Genomic DNA, 24,431 nt, shown 5'->3' with positions numbered 1-24,431 from the left:
TAGGTTTAACGCCGCTTTTTAACACTATTCTAGTTATATCACGGCGTGTCAGCTTAATGTGGGAGGAAAGCCTGAAGTGATGCAAGAATGTGCAAGCAGTGAGTGAATTTCCGCGAAACATTTTATAACACTGGTTGAGATGAAGTGATTTTCTTCTGGTATTTTCTCCATGTAAGTTAGGTATTTTGGACACGCTGTTAAGTCCTTGTAGCTTTCCCTTACAACATCTCTTTCAGTCTCTGCACCACCTATACCATCGTAAACACCGCAGTGTGTCACCACGAACTACTCACCACAATTAGAGGCAGGGCTTGCACCGACGGGCTCGTCTTTGTTATCATCTTCCACGTGCACGACAGCGCCGTGAACACATAGGGGGCCCACATGACAAGAATAAGAGACCACACCCACTTCATGTCCACGATCAGATCCTGTGGTTTTAACATAACCCATACCCCGTGGTCTCCATCATCATCTGTTTTGTTGTTGTTGTTGTTGTTGTTGTTGCCTCGGCTTTGGTTTTTGCCCAGTTCAAAATGATCTTGGATGGGGAGATGGTACGTCATGTAGAATATACATAGTTTGGACATCACAGAGGAACCGAGAATGAGACCAATGAAGACGAAGTATGTAAAGAGTTTGACGATGGCGTTGATGGTCTTCCATATTTCGTACTCCGAGGAAGTCGAGAGGCTTGTCTTGGCATCTTCTTGGAATATATCCCATGGTTTTGATTTCTCTCTGAAAATGATTAAAAATGTGGATCGATAAATCGTTTTATCTCTTGAATTGCGAGACAAATATTACTGAGCCTTCTTGTGACCTCACATTGATTTATGTTAAAAGTATGTCCGGGTGTGTATTTTAGGCTTAATGCCGCACCGCACAGTGAGTGAGTGAGTGAGTGAGTTGGGTTTAACGCTGCTTTTAACAGTATTCCAGTTATATCGCGGCGTGTCAGCTTAATATGGGAGGAAAGCCCGAAGTGATGCAGGTCTCAGACGTTTACCACTTCGATGAAACCCACGAGTCCGTCTATGATGCTGACAAACCTAGAAACATAATCGGGGCGAACCGGGATTCAAACCCACAATCATCGGTTTCTGGCGTACCCAAGGGACGCAGATCCACACTGAACAATCTATCACTATCGACGTGCCTGATTGATGTGGAAGGAAGTGACCTAGGTCATAGAAGTTAAACCTATTTTTGCGAAACCAAGGAACATCGGTCGCATACTCACAGACCAATGTTTATAATCGGGCGAATCTGGGCTTAGAATCCTGGTATCAAAGGGACGCAACTCTGCAGCAACTCCTGCGTAACTCTTTACATACAACTATTCATCTCAGTGGTATACCTTGTCACATGCATTGTATACTTGAGACATTTACTTGTTGACGTAAATGTATGAAATATCTGTAACGATATAAAGTATGTTTCTATGCAATTTTCGTTCCTGTATTACACGTCGTAACATAGGATATAATGTAGAGCATCCAATGTTTCAGTTCCGACCATGTCATAGTCATGTTCACCATTTGTATCATTTAAAAATATATCTGTTTTTCCTTAATTCACAATAAAAAAAGAACATCCTCGTTCCAAGCCTAATCGAATTACAGCAACACAAAGATGGGTTAATAGTGTTAGTAATAAGCTTATAAGTTATCCTGACAAAAGCTATCCAAACCTTAACTATCCAAACCTAACCTAGCCTAACCTCACCTCACCGCACTTCACTTAATCTCATCTTACGTCAATTAACATAATCGTATCTATTCTGACCTTATATAATCTAATGTGATCGGTAAATGTGTTATTCCCCGTCCAGTACGAGGCCAAAGTCTTGTTAGTACCTGATACACCTGCCACCTGAATCACAAGTCAACTACGACAGCCATGAAATAAATACTTACGTCGCCCGTGTCCTATAACCGCCATCAGTGTTATTATCATTCGAGGAAAGTCCGTTGTCAGTGTCAACCTCCTCCCTTACATACCCTGGGTTGTCTGTTCCTGTTGCCATGGTAACAAATGGGATGTAGTGTCACACAACGCCGATTCTACATCATCGGGTATCCCTCTGAATTTGTCCTTGTGGTAATGCAGTACTGAGCAGCTTCACCTAATACACTTTAAAAGACAAACAAAATCGGACGTTAATCACAACCAAATGCAGAGTCACATACTTACACAAAAACACACTCACACACACACGCACGCACGCACGCACGCACACACAAATTAATTATTGCACACAACCATTATCTAAAGTCTATTCAATAACATTAATCAATGGAGCTTTAAACAAAGACAATGCAAACTGTCTTCCCGCCACAAGGATGTTACACGATAGTCTGGTACATCGTCCACGAATGTCAACAGGTTCAATCCACCCTGGGATAATACATCCTCCTTACTGCATCTTATAATTCCCGGGGTACATTGTAGGTCAACAGATTGACGCCATCCACTTATATCATATATCCACGTATGGTGTCCGATTGTACGGACAGTGGACGTAAGGTGGAAAGCTGTTCCAAATATACGAATAACTCTTGACTCAGGAGTGACATTGTCCCAAGAATTGACACTGTTGGAAACCTAACCTGATAAGCTGCAAAGTCGTACAAACACATAAATAATTACACACAACCATTTTCTCTTGTCTATGTAATAACAATAATCAATAGAGCAAGACAAAGACAATACAGATGTCATCCTGTTTCAAGGATTTAACGATCGTCTGGTACATCGTCCACACAGTCTGTCACTCCCAGATGACATACCCACCTTACTGCGTCCGATCGTAGCCGGGTAGCTCAACAGACTGACGCCAAGATCTAGTTTCGTATATCCACCTACAACGTCAGATTGTACCCCGCGCAGGCCCACGCTGCTCCCGATAAAAGAATGCCTCTCGTCTAAGGAATGAATTTTTCCAAGAACTGACACTGTCAGAAATTTCATTTGATAAAGAAGAGCTGTATTCATCTACACAAGTCCCGACTACAGGGTGAATGGTTATGTTATCAGGCCAAATGTACCGCTCTGTTAACCCTGACGTTCCATTACCTCAAGCGTGACAAGTTGTAGTTTAGTGTTACTACACCGACACAATTCAGAGAAGTGATAGGAATCCTTTGTTAAGCAGTTTTCAATCGGCTTCACTTTGAAGCGAATGCGAAATTACATACGTGCACACAATCATAAATGAAGTTTGTGTTGAATAACCTTGACTTACAGTATTACATTGATATCATTATTGATTTTTGCGTCCATAAATATTTAGAGGTTATTTTATGTTTTTTTGCACATAATACCATATCCCATGTCAACCCGAGGGCTGATATGGGGGTCGAGCTTTAATATTAGATATGGTTTAAAAACTGTCGTATAATACCCTTTTTATTATATACCATAACATCAAAGTGTACAGTGTATCCATTTATTAAACATCTCTAAATTCCGCGTATGTCCGTAAGAACATGCTCACCTCGTTCGGAAGTCATTGTCAAGGGAAATCTAGTTGAGTGACGTAACTTTAAATTTTACCACCCTGGCTGACAGCGATCGCCCATTCGAAATCTAATGATAAGCTATATCAGCCCGGTAGGGAGTGTAATATGTGTCTGGATGTAAGATAGTATTAAGGAAGTGTATTGCATGGAACCCAATGAACCCGGATTATCTGTATTTTGGGCCTTACTGCAGGCAATTGCGACACAGGGAGTGTTCGGGGAAACACAGGTACAACGGGAATCGATGAGGCTCGATGTCGTAATCAGTCCAGTCATCAGGACATGAAGCATGGCTTTGAGCAACTATGTCACGTCGCAGGAGTGAGTGAGTGAGTTGGGTTTAACGCCGCTTTTAACATTATTCCAGTCATATCACGGCGTGTCAGCTTAATATGGGAGGAAAGCCCGAAGTGATGCAGGTCTCAGACGTTTACCACTTGGGTGAAACAAACGAGCACGGGTATTGTGCTAGAAAAGCTAGAAACATAATCGGGGCGAACCGGGATTCGAACCCACAATCATAGCTTTCTGGCGTGCCAAATGGACTCGGGGAAGCGAATTGCGGCGCCTTAGTCAACTGGGTCACCCTTTTCCGGTGATGTGTTTTTTTGTTGCCGGAAAGAAATCATTTTACGTTTAAACTGTTTGTTATTAACAACTCGAGCATATCTTAACGAAGTGAAACACACAAAGGTTTATCTTTCATAGAATAAAACGCAGTCGGCTGTGACAGCACGCAAAGAACGAAACTGATCTAAGGTAAACTTCGTTATTGGATCCCACGTACCTGTTTCACGCTTCACCGACTCACAAAGGCGGTACTTTTTTCTCACATAGAACTTTTATTTAATGACAACGCTTGCTTTTTGTTGGATAATTTGGTATTCTTATTATGGAGATACGTGCTGAAGTTTCCAAGTGTTTTGTAGAACAGTTTTTATTCGCCAGAACATAATGTGTAAGTTTAGCTTTAATGGATGTATCAGCTCTATTTCCATGGCTTACGACGTCAAGTCATCACTTGTTCGAGTCATCACTTTCACGCTTCAAACTTTCTGGGCAAAGAGATGGAGATCTATCTGGACTCCACAAATTCAATTCCATTATTTGTAGCAACATATGATTTTCATTTAGTAGTTTTGCAAAGTTGGGATCAGTTTGTAAAGTATTTATCCACCCAAAATACCCCATCTCCTGAACACATAGATTGGGGGGATATCATGTGTCGTCCATCACTGACCGTTTGACCCTTGATATAGTCCAACCTCATTCAGTGTCTTTACACAGGAATGTCACTGTACACACGCACAAAGAGGTGAGCAAACATCTTGCGGATAGCTAGGCTACAACACATATAAGTCTTCTTGATTCCTCCGCGATAGTCCATCGCCATCAATCAGCGTGACATATATTGTCTCCTGGTTTTCGTACACAAGAGTGGATGTACTAAACACATTCCGATAGAAACGTGATATTGTTTTCCTCGGGACTTGAACTTTCATTTTGCATTCTTCGTACCTCTGTAACTACAAACTCACTAGGATTCGATATCCAATATTTTATATTATTACCTGCGAGGGCAAACTTATCGGGGTTCATAAAAAAAATTATATGTGCCCTAGGGTCATATCACGTCACAAGACACGAGTGTATTGCTTCCGTCATTCGGACGGCAATGTTGACGTCATTCGAATCTTATTGTGACGTGAGGTCGGAAAAATGTCACACTAGAAATGACGTCATAGCTGAAGATCTTTGACGTCATTCGACAAATTGTGTTTTTTAGAACAGCAGTGGTGATCGGTGCAAGAAGAATTTCTAAATTCGTCTCTGTACGTAGATCTCTTCTTCGGTACATAGAACATTTTGAAGTCAAATCTTTTAAATACATACGCCAACAGTAACAATATAGTTTCGACATACACTTCCAAGGGAGCAGAATATATGTACTAACTGGGGATCGGGTGGTCAAAACGGTGACTGAGTACGATAAAAACTTTAAAAGTATAACTCATAAGTGTTTGGTGTGTTTCATCTTACCAACGACATGGGTGGACGCTTATGCTATTGATCACTATTTTGTATGGTAAGATAACCTAGTGTGTCTTGATATAGCTGTGACATAAAGCAACTTTCACTCTCACGTTCTTGTTTCTTCACAAAGGGGCGGTGGGGTAGTCCAGTGGTTAAAGCGTGCGCTGATCACGCCCACCGCCAGGGTTCGATTCCCCACTCACTCCTTGACAAGGGTGACATACAATGTTAACCATGTGTCCAGGTACTTAATGATCCTGACAGGTTCAAAGGACAATAATTATATTGTAATGGTAAAGAAATATTTTAAAGATAATTATCACCATAATATTTCATATTTTCAATTTACTAGGTTGTATCAATAGCCATTTCGCTTAATTGTGCAGAGTGACGTCCCTTGCGTGTTCCCGGATTCAATGCCAGGGTGTTCGCCCTGATTATGAATAGCGGGTTATCAGCACCATAATCATGCTCAGAAAAGGTTCTAAACGTCTAAGTCCCAATTTCCCTATTAAGCTGACGCGCTGTTAATTGAAATATTTTCCAAAGCGTTGGTTGCAAATTTTAGCAACAGCGAACAAAATGGATGGGACTCTATACCACAAGGATTGACATGGATTGACACTATAAGTGTCTAGGAGTGAACTGAATAGCACATGGTGTTACCAGACCAAGCAAAGCATGTGTTCGCATGATTTAGTGCTTTGCTGAGAGGAGAAAACCACTTGTGTTGACCCGAGGCATCTTGGCTAACCTTGATCCGTCAGTCTCAAGACCCTGTAAACATACCCTAACCCACGAGAACCACCTCGTCTACTCCAGTGTTATCTGTCGTTACCATGGCCGCTTCACCGAAAGTAGAATGTAGATACCTGAGGCTGTCTGGGTATGACGAGCAACACTAAGGGTGTGAGTTGTGTTTAAAGCTGTTTTGAACAGTAATGCAGTTATATTACGCTGTGACAGCCTCGTGTGGGAGGAAAGCCCGAAACATGGTACATCATAAACACTCACCACAGGGTGAAATACATGAGCACGAGCATGGTGGTGACAAAAGTAAAACCATAATCGTTTCGGACCCGGATTCGAACCCACGATCATAGGCTTCTGGCGTGCCCAAGGGACGCAACTCTGCACTTCGAATTACAGCGCTTAAGAACCTTGAGCTCCCGGACAACAGTTACATGAAGAAAGTGGAGAAACCTCATTAAATATTCCTCCTATGCGATCGCCCAATCTAACTAAATGGGGGGCACGGATGGCCCAGTCGTCTAAGGCGCCGCGATTCGCTGTGCAGAGTTGCGTCCCTTGGGCACGCCAGAAACCTATGATTGTGGGTTCGAATCCCGGTTCGACACGATTATGTTTCTAGGTTTGTCAGCACCATACCCGTGCTCGTGGGTTTCACCGAAGTGGTAAACGTCTGAGACCTTCACACTTCGGGCTTTCCTCTCACATTAAGCTGACACGCTGTGATATAACTGGAATAATGTTAAAAGCGGCGTTAAACCCAACTCACTCACTCACTTTGCGGTGCGGCATTAAGCCTAAAATACACACCCGGACATACTTTTAACGTAAATCAATGTTCGGTCACAAGAAGGCTCAGTAATATTTGTCTCGCAATTCAAGAGATAAAACGATTTATCGATCCACATTTTTAATCATTTTCAGAGAGAAATCAAAACCATGGGATATATTCCAAGAAGATGCCAAGACAAGCCTCTCGACTTCCTCGGAGTACGAAATATAATGGAATAATGTTAAAAGCGGCGTTAAACCCAACTCACTCACTCTAACTAAATGAAGGATGGTTGGATCCTGGTGGCGATCAGATATCAGTTTCTAGTTCTACATCGATTCGGAAATAAACGATTTTAACAACAACAAAAAACACAAGATATTCCGTGTAGGTGTAGATACATGGCGCTTAGAAACGACAAGTTGTATAAGGCATCCCAAAAGAAATAATGGCGTTGCCTTAATTATTTACATTCGAAATTGGTCGTATTAGAGATACAGTGTCAGATATGCTGGTCTGGATGCTCCGCGCACTCGTTCCGAGAATGAAAACGCCTGATCGTTTTTTTAGATAATTACAAAGTTCATCCGACGAGACCTCCTTTGGAGACTAAATGTGGAAGGGAATGACGTGCAAACGCTCGAACCACTAGGCTAAACATCGTCCCTGACATGGGTGACTGGTGACATTGTCTTCAGAGTTGTCTTCAGAGTTGTGGTCAGAATTGTCGTCGGAGTTGTAGTTAGAATTGTCGTCGGAGTTGTAGTCAGAATTGTCGTCGGAGTTGTGGTCAGAATTGTCGTCGGAGTTGTGGTCAGAATTGTCTTCAGAGTTGTAGTCAGAATTGTCTTCAGAGTTGTGGTCAGAATTGTCTTCAGAGTTGTGGTCAGAATTGTCTTCAGAGTTGTAGTCAGAATTGTCTTCAGAGTTGTGGTCAGAATTGTCTTCAGAGTTGTAGTCAGAATTGTCTTCAGAGTTGTAGTCAGAATTGTCTTCAGAGTTGTGGTCAGAATTGTCTTCAGAGTTGTAGTCAGAATTGTCTTCAGAGTTGTAGTCAGAATTGTCTTCAGAGTTGTAGTCAGAATTGTCGTCGGAGTTGTGGTCAGAATTGTCGTCGGAGTTGTAGTCAGAATTGTCGTCGGAGTTGTTGTCAGAATTGTCGTCGGAGTTGTGGTCAGAATTGTCGTTGGAGCTGAAGTTAGAATTGTCGTCGGAGCTGTAGTCAGAAGTGTCGTCGGAGTTGTAGTCAGAATTGTCGTCGGAGTTGTAGTCAGAATTGTCGTCGGAGTTGTAGTCAGAATTGTCGTCGTAGTTGTTGTCAGATTGTCGTCGGGGTAGTAGTCAGAATTGTCGTCGGAGTTGTAGTCAGAAGTGTCGTCGGAGTTGTAGTCAGAATTGTCGTCGGAGTTGTAGTCAGAATTGTCGTCGGAGCTGTAGTCAGAATTGTCTTCAGAGTTGTCTTTAGAGTTGTAGTCAGAATTGTCGTCGGAGCTGTAGTCAGAATTGTCGTCGGAGTTGTAGTCAGAATTGTCGTCGGAGTTGTAGTCAGAATTGTCGTCGGAGTTGTAGTCAGAATTGTCGTCGTAGTTGTGGTCAGAATTGTCGTCCGAGTTGTAGTCAGAATTGTCGTCGGAGTTGTGGTCAGAATTGTCGTCGGAGTTGTGGTCAGAATTGTCGTCGGAGTTGTAGTCAGAATTGTCGTCGGAGCTGTAGTCAGAATTGTCAGAGTTTCTTCAGGGTCTTTGACGCCATTTTGCGATGATCTGACTTCACATACTACCCAGGGTAGTGAGTGAGTGAGTGAGTGAGTGAGTGAGTGAGTGAGTGAGTGAGTGAGCGTGCGAGCGAGCGAGCGAATGAGTGAGTGAGTGAGTGAGTGAGTGAGTCAAGAATTTGAAGCCGGGGGATATTCAAGAATTTGAAGCCGGGGGATATTTATTGTGCGTGTTGACTCTGTTGACCACCGTGTCACACCCTTGTAGCAGAAAGATAGTTTGGTTTGCATTGTCTTTGTTTAATGCTCCATTGATTAATGTTATTGAATAGACAATAGATAATGGTTGTGTGTAACTATTCATGTATGTGTGGATATGTGTCTGTGTCGTTTGTTTGTGTGTACGTGTGTATGTGTGTCTCTGTATATGTCTGCGTGTATGCGTGTGTGTGTCTGTGTGTGTCTCTTTGTGTCTCTGTGTATGTGTGTGTGTGTTTGTGTATCTGTGTATGCATTTGTGTGTGTGTGTGTGTGTGTGTGTGTGTGTGTGTATGTCTGTGTGTATGTGTCTGTGTGTCTGTGCGTGTCTGTGTATGCATTTGTGTGTGTATGCATTTGTGTGTGTGTGTGTGTGTGTGTGTGTGTGTGTGTGTGTGTGTGTGTGTGTGTGTGTGTGTGTGTGTGTGTGTGTGTGTGTGTGTGTTTACTACGTTTACGAAACACACCAGCACAGGTGCTGTCCTAATTCAGCAAGGATCGTAACCGCTACCCATCTTAGACGCACCCCTCGATCAGCGAACGCACAGCGAATGAAGGACGTATCAGACAGTTAGATCATGTGCACTGACGATAAGTTAACAATCATGACTGACTACAGACTGAATCCCTAGGTTTTCCTACCCGATCATTTGGGCGGCAGTTGAAGGTAAAACTTTAGATCTTACCTTGTGTTCATCTGTGCTGACGCGGCCCGGGTGTTGCGGGTGTGACTGAGGCAATGAAGCGGTAACCAGATAACACTGCCTGTATATCGAGCGGTATCACAGAATAATAAATATTGAACCAGGAAGTACTGGCGCCTGAATCGGGTCAGTCACGTCTTATAAGTGAGCTCAATACAAAGGGCTTTCTTCCGTGTAATAGTTCCAGGGCTTGGTTTATCCTTTTGAAATGATTGCGTGGCATGGCAACCTGTGAATGAAGGATAAAATAGCATGCACAGTTATTGTCTTTTTGTACTATGTTTGTGTTACCCAACGTGTGGTATTTAGATAGATTTGTTTGTGACTTGTAAATTCGCGTCATACCATTTGCAACTTGTACAGTAGGTTCATGTAATCTATATTTACTATTTTATGTACAGTTTACTTTTATTAACTGTTACATGTCCTCTGTAGGGAGGGGTGTTAAAATAGGTTTAAACTGTACACCAATCCCATTCCCTTTTGGGGGGAAATAAATATTGTTTAAATCAAATTGGGTGAATGGCAGGAGTTGACGGTAGGGAGGGGTGTAAAGGGGGTTAATTACAATGGGTCAAATGATCAGATGTGCAGAAGTGCAGGACATGCTTACCTTTGTGTTGTACATTGCTGTTGTCACGGATTTTCAGATATTTTCCACCGCTATTTGAATTTTACGCCCTATCGGATATGTTTTGACGGATAGTCACGTCTGACTGATAAGTCACACAACCCTAATGCACCCACAACGATAACACACTGTTTTAGAAGATATATAACTGTTCGGTAGGGACAACCCTATAGTTTATTACAAGCCTATTATTTGTTCCAGTTAAGAGGGAATAAACACCTCATGCCATGATAAGACAGTCGGCACAAGCTTGTTACAACATGTTGATTAATCTATGACAGGACACGATCCTAGCTACAAGTCATAATTTGAAGGCGCCGCGATTCGCTGTGCAGAGTTGCGTCCCTTGGGCACGCCAGGAACCTATGATTGTGTGTTCGAATCCCGGTTCGCCCCAATTATGTTTCTAGGTTTGTCAGCACCACACCCGTGCTCGTGGGTTTCACCGAAGTGGTAAACGTCTGAGACCTGCGTCACTTCGGGCTTTCCTCCCCCATTAAGCTGACACGCCTTGATATAACTTGAATACTGTTAAAAGCGGCGTTAAACCCAATTCACTCACTCACTCACTCACTCATAATTTGAGATGAGGGATAGGCGAGTAAAGGGCAATGGGAGTGTTCGTCTTAAATTCCAATTTCGATATTTCATAAATTTATTATAAATCACTTCCCGCAAACCGGTTGTTATCTATCGATTCCTAGAAGGGACGCTTGTCACATTGTCACCCTTACACAAACAAGCAAACACATATCAAATTAACCAAAGCGCGACAATGCGATCGTGAAACTCGAATTCTGGTCCATCACTGGTTTGTTTTCATGTCGCCTTTGCGGGTGCGGGTGCTGACGGTCGGGCAGGAGATACTTACCCTTTTCGCGAACACCTGATGTCATCACTACTTTTCAGTAATCCGGTCATATATGTTTCTTCGATATTTTGTCTTTTATGCACAAAAGAATATGTTTCGTCGGATAATTGAGACTGGTGATTCCCTGGCATTGACGTTTGCTATTTACCGATCGTTGCATTGTCCCATTGACGCGCTTTAAATGATGCTAACAGTGGTCCATCTAGAAGTTCATTGTTATCTGACGGTGTCAGCCGTGATCAGGGGTGTATGTTTGCCTATGTTACACATAAGGACATATATGTCTCTGTTGTTGAGTGTTTATCCTAAGTAGCAATAAACACCCATGAGTTAGTGAGTGAGTGAGTTTGGTTTAACACCGCTTTTAACAGTATTCCAGTTATATCACGGCGTGTCAGCTTAATGTGGGAGGAAAGCCCGAAGTGATGCAAGTCTCAGACGTTTACCACTTCGGTGAAACCCACGAGCACGGGTATGGTGCTGACAAACCTAGAAACATAATCGCATCGAACCGGGATTCGAACCCACAATCATAGGTTTCTGGCGTGCCCAAGGGACGCAACTCTGCACAGCGAATCGCGGCGCCTTAGACGACTTGGCCACCCGTGCCCCCTAAACACCCAGGAGCATATGCTCTTTATGTTTCATCACCTGATTTACCGTCCCGTCGACCTTAAAGCTCGTTAATGTGGAACAAATGTTATTAATATTTACACTCACGAAAAATAAATTATGTGTTTGGTTTAATGTCTTCAAGAATCCTGGGTTTTCGTTTTGGTTATAAATGATAAATTGTAAGCTGGACATGTTGGATGTGAGAATTGTGTAGTGAAAATTGTTTTTTAAGGTGAAGCAGTGATGCATTGCATGGGGGTCAGGACCCCCCCCCCCCCCCCCCCCCCCCCCCCCCCGTACATATACAAACCCTTCCGGGCCTTTTGGAAACCAAATGTAGTATTTGTAGGCAGTACAATTGACTGGGAAAGAAAGGATTTTGATATTTTGAACCCCCACCCCATCCCCCATCCCCCACCCCGGAATCGGGTCAGTCACGTCTTATAAGTGAGCTCAATACAAAGGGCTTTCTTCCGTGTAATAGTTCCAGGGCTTGGTTTATCCTTTTGAAATGATTGCGTGGCATGGCAACCTGTGAATGAAGGATAAAATAGCATGCACAGTTATTGTCTTTTTGTACTATGTTTGTGTTACCCAACGTGTGGTATTTAGATAGATTTGTTTGTGACTTGTAAATTCGCGTCATACCATTTGCAACTTGTACAGTAGGTTCATGTAATCTATATTTACTATTTTATGTACAGTTTACTTTTATTAACTGTTACATGTCCTCTGTAGGGAGGGGTGTTAAAATAGGTTTAAACTGTACACCAATCCCATTCCCTTTTGGGGGGAAATAAATATTGTTTAAATCAAATTGGGTGAATGGCAGGAGTTGACGGTAGGGAGGGGTGTAAAGGGGGTTAATTACAATGGGTCAAATGATCAGATGTGCAGAAGTGCAGGACATGCTTACCTTTGTGTTGTACATTGCTGTTGTCACGGATTTTCAGATATTTTCCACCGCTATTTGAATTTTACGCCCTATCGGATATGTTTTGACGGATAGTCACGTCTGACTGATAAGTCACACAACCCTAATGCACCCACAACGATAACACACTGTTTTAGAAGATATATAACTGTTCGGTAGGGACAACCCTATAGTTTATTACAAGCCTATTATTTGTTCCAGTTAAGAGGGAATAAACACCTCATGCCATGATAAGACAGTCGGCACAAGCTTGTTACAACATGTTGATTAATCTATGACAGGACACGATCCTAGCTACAAGTCATAATTTGAAGGCGCCGCGATTCGCTGTGCAGAGTTGCGTCCCTTGGGCACGCCAGGAACCTATGATTGTGTGTTCGAATCCCGGTTCGCCCCAATTATGTTTCTAGGTTTGTCAGCACCACACCCGTGCTCGTGGGTTTCACCGAAGTGGTAAACGTCTGAGACCTGCGTCACTTCGGGCTTTCCTCCCCCATTAAGCTGACACGCCTTGATATAACTTGAATACTGTTAAAAGCGGCGTTAAACCCAATTCACTCACTCACTCACTCACTCATAATTTGAGATGAGGGATAGGCGAGTAAAGGGCAATGGGAGTGTTCGTCTTAAATTCCAATTTCGATATTTCATAAATTTATTATAAATCACTTCCCGCAAACCGGTTGTTATCTATCGATTCCTAGAAGGGACGCTTGTCACATTGTCACCCTTACACAAACAAGCAAACACATATCAAATTAACCAAAGCGCGACAATGCGATCGTGAAACTCGAATTCTGGTCCATCACTGGTTTGTTTTCATGTCGCCTTTGCGGGTGCGGGTGCTGACGGTCGGGCAGGAGATACTTACCCTTTTCGCGAACACCTGATGTCATCACTACTTTTCAGTAATCCGGTCATATATGTTTCTTCGATATTTTGTCTTTTATGCACAAAAGAATATGTTTCGTCGGATAATTGAGACTGGTGATTCCCTGGCATTGACGTTTGCTATTTACCGATCGTTGCATTGTCCCATTGACGCGCTTTAAATGATGCTAACAGTGGTCCATCTAGAAGTTCATTGTTATCTGACGGTGTCAGCCGTGATCAGGGGTGTATGTTTGCCTATGTTACACATAAGGACATATATGTCTCTGTTGTTGAGTGTTTATCCTAAGTAGCAATAAACACCCATGAGTTAGTGAGTGAGTGAGTTTGGTTTAACACCGCTTTTAACAGTATTCCAGTTATATCACGGCGTGTCAGCTTAATGTGGGAGGAAAGCCCGAAGTGATGCAAGTCTCAGACGTTTACCACTTCGGTGAAACCCACGAGCACGGGTATGGTGCTGACAAACCTAGAAACATAATCGCATCGAACCGGGATTCGAACCCACAATCATAGGTTTCTGGCGTGCCCAAGGGACGCAACTCTGCACAGCGAATCGCGGCGCCTTAGACGACTTGGCCACCCGTGCCCCCTAAACACCCAGGAGCATATGCTCTTTATGTTTCATCACCTGATTTACCGTCCCGTCGACCTTAAAGCTCGTTAATGTGGAACAAATGTTATTAATATTTACACTCACGAAAAATAAATTATGTGTTTGGTTTAATGTCTTCAAGAATCCTGGGTTTTCGTTTTGGTTATAAATGATAAATTGTAAGCTGGACATGTTGGATGTGAGAATTGTGTAGTGAAAATTGTTTTTTAAGGTGAAGCAGTGATGCATTGCATGGGGGTCAGGACCCCCCCCCCCCCCCCCCCCCCCCCCCCCCGTACATATACAAACCCTTCCGGGCCTTTTGGAAACCAAATGTAGTATTTGTAGGCAGTACAATTGACTGGGAAAGAAAGGATTTTGATATTTTGAACCCCCACCCCATCCCCCATCCCCCACCCCCCACCCCCCTTTTAAAACTGATGTCTCCGCCCTTGCATCGTGCCGCATGTCATTACAATGGGTCAAATGATCAGATGTCACTACAACCTCGTGCAGACACGATCACTTGAAAGGCTGTTGAGAAATACGCCACCTTTGTCCACACGATAAAACATTAACATTCTAGAATTCCCAAAGCATATTACGCATGGTCATAAACACAGCCCCGTGCGATACCGATCCCTGGGTCTCGTATGTGGGAGAGGTCATCCTGTCTCCTTGAACGCCAGTACACAACTTTGTTGTGCTTCGTGGAAAGAGTGGGGATTTACACCGCAGTCAGCGTTTCCGGGTGCCTGGAATTTCCAGTAAGGAGCCCAATTCTTTTTAAGTAACCTCCCACGTAACCTTGACGTAAGGTGTAAGGTTTGTTATGGTTAGGGGACATACAGGTGATATTTGCCAGGTAACATACGAGTATATGACGGTCCCGGTATGTTTGAGACGTAGTACTATAGTATTGTCACAATTTGCTTGCTTTTAGTAATAGAGATATTCGCTTTTGGATAGTGTTGTATCAAAAGGTAGCCCCGTAGTTAAGGTATTTGCTTCTAGACCCATGTCCATCCACCATATTGGTTGAAAATACCTTTGGTAAAACAATAACAAGTTAACACCAACATCGCTGACCCATACATGTACGATGTAACAGGGGCGGTCGGGTAGCCTAGTGGTTAAAGCGTTCGCTCGTCACGCCGAAGACCCGGGTTTGATTCCCGACATGGGTACAATGTGTGAAGCCGTGATATTGCTGGAATATTGCTAAAAGCGACGTAAAACCATACTCACTGACTCACTACAATGTAACAGTTTCGTTAATTCCTATACATCATTGTACTGAGCTCTTGTGAAGATAATGAGATGAAACTAGTCATTGTATTTCCCTGCTACATAGGTAATCAGACCCGAATGAACCATGAGCCCAGAACAACAATGGGGTGGGTGGTTCGTGTTAATGTATTGGACTACATGATAAACATTTGTTTACTTTTACTTTTATCAATATTCATAAATCTAGGGCTGTATATTTGAGTGTGTTTTTGCGTAGTTCGTATTTAATGTAATATTTTTTTCATGACGCGTTGGTACAGTATTTCTGAGGTTGCAATATCAAACTCACATCGTAATTTGACTCTCGTGTGTTTTTGACAATCCAAGTAGGGAGCTACAGGTAGGTAACTGGAAATGCAATTAGATAAATTTACCACTTAATTATGCGTGTATACCAGAGTGAGTGAGTGAGTTGGGTTTAACGCCGATTTTAACATTATTCCAGTTATATCACGGCATGTCAGCTTAATGTGGGAGGAAATCCCGAAGTGATGCAGGTCTAAGACGTTTTCCACTTCGGTGAAACCCTCGAGCACGGGTATGGTGCTGACAAACCTAGAAACATAATTTGGGCGAACTCGGATTCAAACCAACAATCAAAGGTTTCTGGCGTGCCCAAGGGACGCAACTCTGCACAGCGAATCGCGGCGCCTTAGACGACTGGGCCACCCGTGCCCCCCGTGTATACCAGACTCCGCATTTGGTCGTACTATCATTTTCTGTTATGAACCCAAACCGTTGTGTTGAGATTGGTATTGTCATCGAATTGATGTTGATCTTAGACGTTTACCGCTTTGTTGAAACCCACAAGCACGGATATGATGCTGACAAACATTGACACATGATCAGGACGACTATTGGATTCGAACCCACGACCATAGGTTTCTGAGATGACCATGAGCCACCCATGCCCATGCCAGCATTAACAAATACTGGGTATAATTGTCTCAGGCTTTAAAACATGTTCGCAGGACATGCTAAGTGTGCTGACAAAGTTTGTTCGGCCGATCCTTTCAGAGACAGAGGTGAGGAGAGGTGATATGGTGTGTGTGTGTGCGTGTGTGTGCGTGTGTGCGTGTGTGTGCGTGTGTGTGTGTGTGTGTGTGTGTGTGTGTGTGTGTGTGCGTGCGTGCGTGCGTGCGTGCGTGCGTGCGTGCGTGCGTGTGTGTCACTACCAATTTGCTACAGCTGGTCCGTCTGGTAAGGCGTTCATGGCTTCCCACGGCTAGCTAGAATGTTGTGCTTGCGAGGTGCGCGGGTCAAGTCAGTCCCGGATAGCAAATGGTTCCGAGTCACTGCAGAGGTCCATTTTCAGCATGCATTGGGGATCGTGTTCCGAGTCTTTTTATGGTTGCAAACTGACAGTAAAACCGACATATATGGCACCCATTAAAGAGATGGGTCTCTCCCATTGAGTCATAAAACAGGAGAAACCTGTAATGAAAACCTTCCTGCCTTCACCCTGGTTACAGAACTGCTCTGACTCAACTCCTTGGGGCATGAAGAAACATCTGATTTTCCGTTTGTCACCTTTGTTTCTTTCACGTGACAAATGAGTCATTCCGTAGTAGGATGCATGTACAGACGCTTTTCAATGCCTGAGGTTCAAGGGGGTCACGGGTGGGATGGTTTTCTATTAAAAAGATAATTTGGTACTGGGTACATTTGGCTCAGGTTTTACAAAAAAGTTACAAAATGTCCGCAGGTAAAAATGGCCTAAAAATTGTTCGGCACATTCTTTGTTCGGTTCCTGCTAAAAGAGAAAGAAAGAGTATGTTTTGATGCAGTGAATGTAAACAAATATCCTGTCCAACAAAAATCCGTGGCCTCCTTAGGGTTTTCAAATGGACGGTCCCTTACATCCCTTACGGTCCCTTAAATCCTCTTACCTGTACTCGGGGCACGGGTGGCCCAGTCGTCTAAGGCGCCGCGATTCGCTGTGCAGAGTTGCGTCCCTTTGGCACGCAAGAAACCTATGATTATGGGTTCGAATCCAGGTTCGCCCCGATTATGTTTCTAGGTTTGTCAGCACCATACCCGTGCTCGTGGGTTTCATCGAAGTGGTAAACGTCTTAGACCTGCATCACTTCGGGATTTCCTCCCACATTAAGCTGACATGCCGCGATATAACTGGAATACTGTTAAAAGCGGCGTTAAACCAAACTCTCTCACTCACTCTTACCTTTACTCAAACATTTGCCGTGTAATGTTGTAAATGTAGAATGAGACTCTGACCGTGGCCTCAAATGCAACCATACCCTTGTTCGTGGACGTTATCAATCTGACACGCCGTGATATAACTGAAATACTGTTAACAGCGGCGTAAAACCCATCTCACTCACTCAGGACAAGAGGCGACTAACGTGATCGGGTGGTCGGGCTCGGTGACTTGGTTGATTGATGCATGTCATCGTTTCCCAATTACGTGGATTGATGCTCATGATATCAATCTCTGGATTGTCTGGTCCAGACTCAATTATTTACAGACCGCAAAAAAGCTGGAATATTGCTGATTGTGGCGTTAAACAACAAACAAACAAACAAACAAACTCAGGACAATCACTTGTCGGATGAGCAGGATCCAAGTGACCTGAGACTAACAGTTCGCTCAGGTGAGTTACGTTAGTTTGAACGTGACAGGAATCGCTTGAACTGGGTTCGAATTTCCAGATTCGTCTCAGTTATGATGATTGGTCGGTCATAAAAGGTTGCGCGGACGCCGTGATACAATAGAAATAATGTTGGCGTCACAAAGCATCCAATTGTCGACTGAGTGTGTTTCAACAAGTCGCTAGTGGCTGTGCTGTTCTTTGCGTGTCACAACTGCTGATGAACATTTACATCTTAGCTATGGGCAACTGTTCGTGTTGTTTACAAAATGATTTCACCAAACCAGTCGCTCAACAGTCACTAACCTTTTCCAGAGTATGTTTTCAGTTTACAACAGATTTTGAGGCTTATTACGAGATTCACGTATATCTTTGGTGAGTGTCAGTGTTACACGAATGTCTGTGGTGAGTGTTAGTGCTACACGTATGTCTGTGATGAGTGTCAGTGCTACACGTATGTCTGTGGTGAGTGCCAGTGCTACACGTATGTCTGTGGTGAGTGTCAGTGTTACACGTATGACTGTGGTGAGTGTCAGTGTTACACGTATGTCTGTGGTGAGTGTTAGTGCTACACGTATGTCTGTGATGAGTGTCAGTGCTACACGTATGTCTGTGGTGAGTGCCAGTGCTACACGTATGTCTGTGGTCAGTGTCAGTGTTACACGTATGTCTGTGGTCAGTGTTAGATATATGTCTGTGGTGAGTGTCAGTGCTACGCGTATGTCTGTGGTGAGTGTCAGTGTTACACGTATGTCTGTGGTGAGTGTCAGTGTTACACGTATGTCTGTGGTCAGTGTCAGTGCGACACGTATGTCTGTGGTCAGTGTCAGTGCGACACGTATGTCTGTGGTCAGTGTCAGTGCTACACGTATGTCTGTGGTGAGTGCCAGTGCTACACGTATGTATGTGGTCAGTGTCAGTGTTACACGTATGTCTGTGGTGAGTGTCAGTGCGACACGTATGTCTGTGGTCAGTGTCAGTGCTACGCGTATGTCTGTGGTCAGTGTCAGTGTTACACGTATGTCTGTGGTCAGTGCCAGTGTTACACGTATGTCTGTGGTGAGTGTCAATGCTACACGTATGTCTGTTGTCAGTGTCAGTGCGACACGTATGTCTGTGGTCAGTGTCAGTGTTACACGTATGTCTGTGGTCAGTGCCAGTGTTACACGTATGTCTGTGGTCAGTGTTAGATATATGTCTTTGTTGAGTGTCAGTTTTACACGTATCCCTGTGGTGAGTGACAGTGTTACACGTATGTATGTTGTCAGTGTTAGATATATATCTGTGGTGAGCGCCAGTGTTACACGTATGTCTGTGGTGAGTGTAAGTGTTACACGTATGTCTGTGGTGAGTGTCAGTGTTACACGTATGTCTGTGGTGAGTGTCAGTGTTACACGTATGTCTGTGGTCAGTGTCAGTGCTACACGTATGTCTGTGGTCAGTGTCAGTGTTACACGTATGTCTGTGGTCAGTGTCAGTGTTACACGTATGTCTGTGGTCAGTGCCAGTGTTACACGTATGTCTGTGGTGAGTGTCAATGCTACACGTATGTCTGTTGTCAGTGTCAGTGCGACACGTATGTCTGTGGTCAGTGTCAGTGTTACACGTATGTCTGTGGTCAGTGCCAGTGTTACACGTATGTCTGTGGTCAGTGTTAGATATATGTCTTTGTTGAGTGTCAGTTTTACACGTATCCCTGTGGTGAGTGACAGTGTTACACGTATGTATGTTGTCAGTGTTAGATATATATCTGTGGTGAGCGCCAGTGTTACACGTATGTCTGTGGTGAGTGTAAGTGTTACACGTATGTCTGTGGTGAGTGTCAGTGTTACACGTATGTCTGTGGTGAGTGTCAGTGTTACACGTATGTCTGTGGTCAGTGTCAGTGCTACACGTATGTCTGTGGTCAGTGTCAGTGTTACACGTATGTCTGTGGTCAGTGTCAGTGTTACACGTATGTCTGTGGTCAGTGTCAGTGTTACACGTATGTCTGTTGTCAGTGTCAGTGCTACACGTATGTCTGTGGTGAGTGTCAGTGTTACACGTATGTCTGTGGTGAGTGTCAGTGCTAGACGTATGTCTGTGGTGAGTGTCAGTGTAACACGTGTGTCTGTTGTCAGTGTCAGTGTTACACGTATGTCTGTGGTGAGTGTCAATGTTACACGAATGTCTGTTGTCAGTGTCAGTCTTACACGTATGTCTGTGGTGAGTGTCAGTGTTACACGAATGTCTGTGGTGAGTGTCAGTGTTACACGTATGTCTGTGGTGAGTGTCAGTGTTACACGTATGTCTGTTGTCAGTGTCAGTGTTACACGTATGTCTGTGGTGAGTGTCAGTGTTACACGAATGTCTGTGGTGAGTGTCAGTGCTACACGTATGTCTGTTGTCAGTGTCAGTGTTACACGTATGTCTGTGGTCAGTGTCAGTGCTACACGTATGCCTGTGGTGAGTGTCAGTGCTACACGTATGTCTGTGGTGAGTGTCAGTGTTACACGTATGTCTGTGGTGAGTGTCAGTGTTACACGTATGTCTGTGGTGAGTGTCAGTGCTACACGTATGTCTGTGGTGAGTGTCAGTGTTACACGTATGTCTGTGGTCAGTGTCAGTGTTACACGTATGTCTGTTGTCAGTGTCAGTGTTACACGTATGTCTGTGGTCAGTGTCAGTGTTACACGAATGTCTGTGGTGAGTGTCAGTGTTACACGTATGTCTGTTGTCAGTGTCAGTGCTACACGTATGTCTGTGGTGAGTGTCAGTGTTACACGTATTTCTGTGGTGAGTGTCAGTGCTACACGTATGTCTGTGGTGAGTGTCAGTGTTACACGTATGTCTGTGGTCAGTGTCAGTGTTACACGTATGTCTGTGGTGAGTGTCAGTGCGACACGTATGTCTGTGGTCAGTTTCAGTGTTACACGTATGTCTGTTGTCAGTGTCAGTGCTACGCGTATGTCTGTGGTCAGTGTCAGTGTTACACGTATGTCTGTGGCCAGTTTCAGTGTTACGCGTATGTCTGTTGTCAGTGTCAGTGCTACGCGTATGTCTGTGGTGAGTGTCAGTGTTACACGTATGTCTGTGGTGAGTGTCAGTGTTACACGTATGTCTGTGGTGAGTGTCAGTGTTACACGTATGTCTGTGGTCAGTGTCAGTGCTACACGTATGTCTGTGGTGAGTGTCAGTGTTACACGTATGTCAGTGGTGAGTGTCAGTGCGACACGTATGTCTGTGGTCAGTGTCAGTGCTAGACGTATGTCTGTAGTGAGTGTCAGTGCTGCACGTATGTCTGTGGTGAGTGTCAGTGTTACACGTATGTCTGTGGTGAGTGTCAGTGTTACACGTATGTCTGTGGTGAGTGTCAGTGCTACACGTATGTCTGTGGTGAGTGTCAGTGTTACACGTATGTCTGTGGTAAGTGTCAGTGTTACACGTATGTCTGTTGTCAGTGTCAGTACTACATGTATGTCTGTGGTCAGTGTCAGTGCTACACGTATGACTGTGGTGAGTGTCAGTGTTACACGTATGTCTGTGGTCAGTGTCAGTGCTACACGTATGTCTGTGGTGAGTGTCAGTGTTACACGTATGTCTGTGGTCAGTGTCAGTGCTACACGTATGTCTGTGGTCAGTGCCAGTGTTACACGTATGTCTGTGGTGAGTGTCAATGCTACACGTATGTCTGTTGTCAGTGTCAGTGCGACACGTATGTCTGTGGTCAGTGTCAGTGTTACACGTATGTCTGTGGTCAGTGCCAGTGTTACACGTATGTCTGTGGTCAGTGTTAGATATATGTCTTTGTTGAGTGTCAGTTTTACACGTATCCCTGTGGTGAGTGACAGTGTTACACGTATGTATGTTGTCAGTGTTAGATATATATCTGTGGTGAGCGCCAGTGTTACACGTATGTCTGTGGTGAGTGTAAGTGTTACACGTATGTCTGTGGTGAGTGTCAGTGTTACACGTATGTCTGTGGTGAGTGTCAGTGTTACACGTATGTCTGTGGTCAGTGTCAGTGCTACACGTATGTCTGTGGTCAGTGTCAGTGTTACACGTATGTCTGTGGTCAGTGTCAGTGTTACACGTATGTCTGTGGTCAGTGTCAGTGTTACACGTATGTCTGTTGTCAGTGTCAGTGCTACACGTATGTCTGTGGTGAGTGTCAGTGTTACACGTATGTCTGTGGTGAGTGTCAGTGCTAGACGTATGTCTGTGGTGAGTGTCAGTGTAACACGTGTGTCTGTTGTCAGTGTCAGTGTTACACGTATGTCTGTGGTGAGTGTCAATGTTACACGAATGTCTGTTGTCAGTGTCAGTCTTACACGTATGTCTGTGGTGAGTGTCAGTGTTACACGAATGTCTGTGGTGAGTGTCAGTGTTACACGTATGTCTGTGGTGAGTGTCAGTGTTACACGTATGTCTGTTGTCAGTGTCAGTGTTACACGTATGTCTGTGGTGAGTGTCAGTGTTACACGAATGTCTGTGGTGAGTGTCAGTGCTACACGTATGTCTGTTGTCAGTGTCAGTGTTACACGTATGTCTGTGGTCAGTGTCAGTGCTACACGTATGCCTGTGGTGAGTGTCAGTGCTACACGTATGTCTGTGGTGAGTGTCAGTGTTACACGTATGTCTGTGGTCAGTGTCAGTGTTACACGTATGTCTGTGGTGAGTGTCAGTGCTACACGTATGTCTGTGGTGAGTGTCAGTGTTACACGTATGTCTGTGGTCAGTGTCAGTGTTACACGTATGTCTGTTGTCAGTGTCAGTGTTACACGTATGTCTGTGGTCAGTGTCAGTGTTACACGAATGTCTGTGGTGAGTGTCAGTGTTACACGTATGTCTGTTGTCAGTGTCAGTGCTACACGTATGTCTGTGGTGAGTGTCAGTGTTACACGTATTTCTGTGGTGAGTGTCAGTGCTACACGTATGTCTGTGGTGAGTGTCAGTGTTACACGTATGTCTGTGGTCAGTGTCAGTGTTACACGTATGTCTGTGGTGAGTGTCAGTGCGACACGTATGTCTGTTGTCAGTGTCAGTGTTACACGTATGTCTGTTGTCAGTGTCAGTGCTACGCGTATGTCTGTGGTCAGTGTCAGTGTTACACGTATGTCTGTGGCCAGTTTCAGTGTTACGCGTATGTCTGTTGTCAGTGTCAGTGCTACGCGTATGTCTGTGGTGAGTGTCAGTGTTACACGTATGTCTGTGGTGAGTGTCAGTGTTACACGTATGTCTGTGGTGAGTGTCAGTGTTACACGTATGTCTGTGGTCAGTGTCAGTGCTACACGTATGTCTGTGGTGAGTGTCAGTGTTACACGTATGTCAGTGGTGAGTGTCAGTGCGACACGTATGTCTGTGGTCAGTGTCAGTGCTAGACGTATGTCTGTAGTGAGTGTCAGTGCTGCACGTATGTCTGTGGTGAGTGTCAGTGTTACACGTATGTCTGTGGTGAGTGTCAGTGTTACACGTATGTCTGTGGTGAGTGTCAGTGCTACACGTATGTCTGTGGTGAGTGTCAGTGTTACACGTATGTCTGTGGTGAGTGTCAGTGTTACACGTATGTCTGTTGTCAGTGTCAGTACTACACGTATGTCTGTGGTCAGTGTCAGTGCTACACGTATGACTGTGGTGAGTGTCAGTGTTACACGTATGTCTGTGGTCAGTGTCAGTGCTACACGTATGTCTGTGGTCAGTGTCAGTGCTACACGTATGTCTGTGGTGAGTGCAAGTGTTACACGTATGTCTGTGGTCAGTGTCAGTGCTACACGTATGTCTGTGGTGAGTGTCAGTGCTACGCGTATGTCTGTGGTGAGTGTCAGTGTTACACGTATGTCTGTGGTCAGTGTCAGTGCTACACGTATGTCTGTGGTCAGTGTCAGTGCTACACGTATGTCTGTGGTGAGTGCAAGTGTTACACGTATGTCTGTGGTGAGTGTCAGTGTTACACGTATGTCTGTTGTCAGTGTCAGTACTACACGTATGTCTGTGGTGAGTGTCAGTGCTACACGTATGACTGTGGTGAGTGTCAATGCTACACGTATGTCCGTGGTCAGTGTCAGTGCTACACGTATGTATGTGGTCAGTGTTAGATATATGTCTGTGGTGAGTGTCAGTGCTACACGTATGTCTGTGGTGAGTGTCAGTGTTACACGTATGTCTGTGGTGAGTGTAAGTGTTACACGTGTGTCTGTGGTGAGTGTCAGTGCTACACGTATGTCTGTGGTGAGTGTCAGTGCGACACGTATGTCTGTGGT

At 44.3% G+C, this 24,431-nt stretch overlaps 1 protein-coding gene and 1 pseudogene across 4 annotated transcripts in view; both read right to left on the bottom strand.

The window, feature by feature from the left end:
• LOC124113602 (chitin synthase chs-2-like) overlaps positions 1-9,976 on the bottom strand; it is a 31,789-nt gene extending 21,813 nt beyond the window's left edge. The window contains exons 1-3 of one of the 4 annotated variants that reach the window (XM_048390673.1): positions 9,739-9,976; positions 1,920-2,137; positions 294-741 (exon numbers count right to left, since the gene is read on the bottom strand). In XM_048390673.1, coding sequence (XP_048246630.1) covers positions 294-741; positions 1,920-2,029 — 558 coding nt within the window. In that variant the 5' untranslated portion in view covers positions 2,030-2,137; positions 9,739-9,976. Of the gene's footprint in view, positions 1-293; positions 742-1,919; positions 2,138-2,796; positions 3,050-9,738 lie in introns of those variants that run through there. The other 3 variants (XM_046474046.2, XM_048390671.1, XM_048390672.1) reach the window with 3 other exon arrangements.
• Positions 7,596-9,749, bottom strand: LOC125377362 (annotated as a pseudogene).
• Positions 9,977-24,431: the final 14,455 nt, after the last annotated feature.

The sequence above is a fragment of the Haliotis rufescens genome, unplaced genomic scaffold (genome assembly GCF_023055435.1).
Source record: "Haliotis rufescens isolate VD_foot unplaced genomic scaffold, xgHalRufe1.0.p SCAF_9, whole genome shotgun sequence".
Lineage (NCBI taxonomy): Eukaryota > Metazoa > Mollusca > Gastropoda > Lepetellida > Haliotidae > Haliotis > Haliotis rufescens.
The sequence above is the reverse complement of the archived record's forward strand: the minus strand, read 5'-3'. Positions and strand labels throughout refer to the sequence as shown.